At 43.7% G+C, this 3,729-nt stretch overlaps 1 protein-coding gene across 1 annotated transcript; it reads left to right on the top strand.

Moving 5' to 3' along the window:
* Positions 1-1,315: 1,315 nt before the first annotated feature.
* On the top strand, positions 1,316-2,536 carry LOC105047220 (uncharacterized). Its single transcript, XM_010926037.4, has one exon. The coding sequence runs from the start codon at positions 1,379-1,381 to the stop codon at positions 2,168-2,170; it is 792 nt and encodes a 263-aa protein (XP_010924339.2). The 5' UTR covers positions 1,316-1,378; the 3' UTR covers positions 2,171-2,536.
* Positions 2,537-3,729: the final 1,193 nt, after the last annotated feature.

The raw sequence follows: 3,729 nt of genomic DNA, 5'->3' as shown, positions 1-3,729 counted from the left end.
GAAGATGAAGTTGGCAGATTTTAAAAAGAGGAAAAGATTTTTATAGTTTAAATCTAGGGAAGCATTTCCTAAGTATCTGACACAACTAATTCTTGCTTCGTTTCTCCACATGGATGACATTCCCTCTATTATTCTCACAAAAAATGAAAGGGCAGAGTAGACAAACCGATAGACAAATATTTGGAGAGAGAGAGAGAGAGAGAGAGAGAGAGAGAGAGAGAGAGAGAAACCATAACACAAGCATACCATAACAAAACCCCCAAGTGCTTCTTTGAATCAGTCGATTTGTTCTTGTGTGAGTCAAAAAGGTCATGATAGTTGAAATAATTTTTGATTAAGTTGATTAACAAGGAGTAACTTGAGAAAAATTCAACAATGATTTTAGAATTTTTCCAAATGCATTTTTGTATGGGACCAGAGCATGGGCTTGCACCTCAACCAGACCCCAACATGGTAGATCACTGATCCACACTAACCAAAATACCTATGCTTTGGCAAAGATTCCATGATTGAAACATGAAACGAATGGCTCATGATAAAAGCTCAAGTTATTAGAAAATTTTTAAGCAACTCATTTCTTAGATACTTGAAACTACTTTTTGACGAAAATATCTAAAATCCATATATAACTTACCTTTCTGTAGATAGGACTACCCATTCTAGTCATAAAAACTCGAATAAGTGGACCGTTGTGACGGCATGAAAACAAAAGTAGCCAGTGAACCTTACATCCTCACAAGCACACCACTAGCTTCCACAGCATCGTCCTGGAGCATAGATATTGTCCCATAAAGTAACAACGTCGTGGTACCAAAAGTGCATACTAAACTAACAAACAACCCTCACAAACAAAGTATAGCTTCGATCACTTGAATTATTTGCCTACACAAGACCTACTGAACGAGCATGTATTCCCTCAACAAATTAGATGAAGTGCAATTACTCAACACTAACCAGGCCTCACATTGGTCAATGCATGCTATTAATCACAACATGTTAAAAAGTTGATGTCCTACTTTAATACTGGTTCTTCTCAAATGGTTCCCTGTAAACCCTAACAACGACCCATGTAGGGGAGTTACATTTCAGCTATGTAGCATTGTGTGAGATCTTTGAATTACTTAAGCCATTCCCTTTGTTTGTTAATTAAAGTTGTTGCCTGTTTTGTGGACTTGATCAGTTCCGTTGGTGATTTAATGAAATCCATTAGAAAGAAAGAGGTAATCTCACTGGAGGTGCCTACATCTCTGAAATTTTCAAGTGAAAAAGAAAAAATGGCAACTCATCGCTCCTATAAAAAGGGGAGCTGCACCCTTCTGAGGAGCTCACTCTTGCTTCCCGCTTCCCACGCTCTTCCCTTCTCCTCCTTTTATCTCCTATGCGATATCTCCAACTCCCCAGGGTCACCGCGGATAACCCGACCTCGCCATCCTCCCTCCTGATCTTTCCTCTACCGTCCGATCCGGCCATGGACCCCGTGAAGGCGGAGAAGGAGACCGCGATGCGGCGCTACCGCCGCCTCCGGAAGATCGCGAAGCTCTTCCATCTCCTCCTCGAGGCCTTCGCCGCCCTCCTCTTCCTCTCCTGGTTCTCCGCCCGCCTACCCGCCGCCGCCCGCTTCTCCGGCGACTTCCTCCGCCGCCTCGCCGCCGTCATCCTCAGCCCCCGCTTCGTCTTCCTCCTCGGCAACGCCATCGTCCTCGTCCTCTTCGCCAAGTCCCGCCACCTCGCCTCCTCCGCCGACGGCAGCGATGGCGACCTCTATGACCAGTTCCTCGAGTCCCGCCGCCGGATCGGCTTCTCCCCGCCGCCGCCAACGCCGACGGTGGCTTCGCCGGAGGAAGTCGTGTTCGAGGACAAGGCGGTGTGCATGGAGAGCCGCCCGTGCCGGAGGAGCCGGTCGGAGAAGATCGAGCGCCGGCGGAGATCGGTGGAGCTCCGGCGTGTGGTGTCGGATGTGGGGCCGAACGGAGAGAAGCCTCCGCCACCGCCACCCGCGGTGGCGACGGCAGAGGTGAAGGAGGACTCGGAGACGAGCGCCGACGACGCGGAGGAGTTCCGGCGCACGATAGAGGCGTTCATCGCCAAGCAGGTGAGGTTTCTTCGCGAGGAGTCGATGGCGGTCGTCTCTGCCGAAGAACCGCAGGATCACCGGAACGCCATATTTTAAAATAACAAAATTATATAAAATAATCTGAGAAAAAAAAAATGGGATTTTTAACCCTTTTTTTTTTTCTCTCTTTTTCCTTTTTTTTCCCTCCGATAAAGCTGTACCTTTCTCTGTACAGACCGTACTGGAGTGAGGAAAATGGAGGAAATTGCCCTTGTGAATTAGTACTAATCTTGTTTAATGAGAGGATATGTTCGTAAATTTGCGATCATTTTAATATCAAAGAGCGATTTAGTAGGCCGTAAAATCCCATATTTGTATTCGAATTTTTGCCATCCGCCTGACCGCCGAGGTAATGATGCCAAGCTTGCACACTGAAGGATGCAGTATGGAGTCTCCTCGGAAACCTGGGTTCCACTGAGTTGACGTCAGACGGCCGTATGATATCTATACGAAAGAACTTGGGTTTAACATGTACTTATGCTAATTATTATTATAATTAATGATTTGCCCTTGTTAATTAGGAAAATCGTGTGGGTCTTGTTAAGAATGGGAATGACTTGTGGCGCACGAATGCGGATTTTTGGGTGGGAGAGAGAGAGAGAGAGGGAAGAGGGAGAAAGAGGAATGGATTCTAAAATCTTTGTTCATATATTCTCTGGTAAGCCCACATGCCCTTTTGTTTCCCACCACTGATTCTTCTTTTGATTTATAGAGTCGTTGGATGCGGGAACATGTAAGCTAGGCGTGTGTCCCTCGCTCTATGGGTCCATTCCTTTCCCTGTTTCCATGAGCTCTAGACTCGTCCTTTTTCTTATCTACTTCTAAATAAAGTCCAACTCCTTCATGATTCCTCCAAAAGTAATAGAAGATAAATTATAGAAACTGGGACAAGGAGCTATAATTGCATTTGGAGGGAGAAGAAAGGTCATAATGTATCATTTAACAATGATGGTTCATTCAATTTTGGTTAAACAACATGATAGTTCATGCAATACAAGCGCATGCTATAGAGAACAAATTCCACCAAATCTCTAATTAGGCGAAATAAAGTTTTGAGATAAGAAGAATTAGATTCCAGGTGTTGCGTTTGGTTTTATTTTGGCTACCTACAAGGAAAGAAAGTTCCATAATAAAGGTATCACATCAGTTTCAAGCGAAATAAAACACTCGCTCGGCCGTATATCTGAAATAATTCGGAATTCTCTCTTCCCAGCGGGGTGCTCTTTTCTTTCCCTTTTCCCCTCAAGATAAAACATCCCCTTAACTTAGCCCGGTTGGTCATCCTTCTGAAAGATCTCAATCTTATCATTAATGTAATGATGGAATATATAATAGTTTAGTACTTGATGAAGTGTAAAACTAGTTGATGTCAAGTTAGGCACAATTTTTTTTACTTTGATGCTTGTTGATCACCTTAGCCATTTATCATCTATTTGAACAATCATGACATGTTCCTGTCATGCATATAGTTTGATTTATCACTATAATAATTCACTAATCACCAAGATAAAAGCTACTTTGCATGTTAAAAAAAAAAAGAAATCTAATTCGATTCTTTTGGCTGCACCACTTGGAATCACATTATTATCTCCACTGAGAGACAGGATAATAGGGTG

Source organism: Elaeis guineensis, chromosome 6 (genome assembly GCF_000442705.2).
Source record: "Elaeis guineensis isolate ETL-2024a chromosome 6, EG11, whole genome shotgun sequence".
Taxonomy (NCBI): domain Eukaryota; kingdom Viridiplantae; phylum Streptophyta; class Magnoliopsida; order Arecales; family Arecaceae; genus Elaeis; species Elaeis guineensis.
This window is presented reverse-complemented; position numbering and strand designations above follow the sequence as displayed.

Coding starts and splice junctions, on each gene's coding strand:
- LOC105047220 (XM_010926037.4), top strand. CDS start 1,379: ATGCGATATCTCCAACTCCCCAGGGTCACCGCGGATAACCCGACCTCG.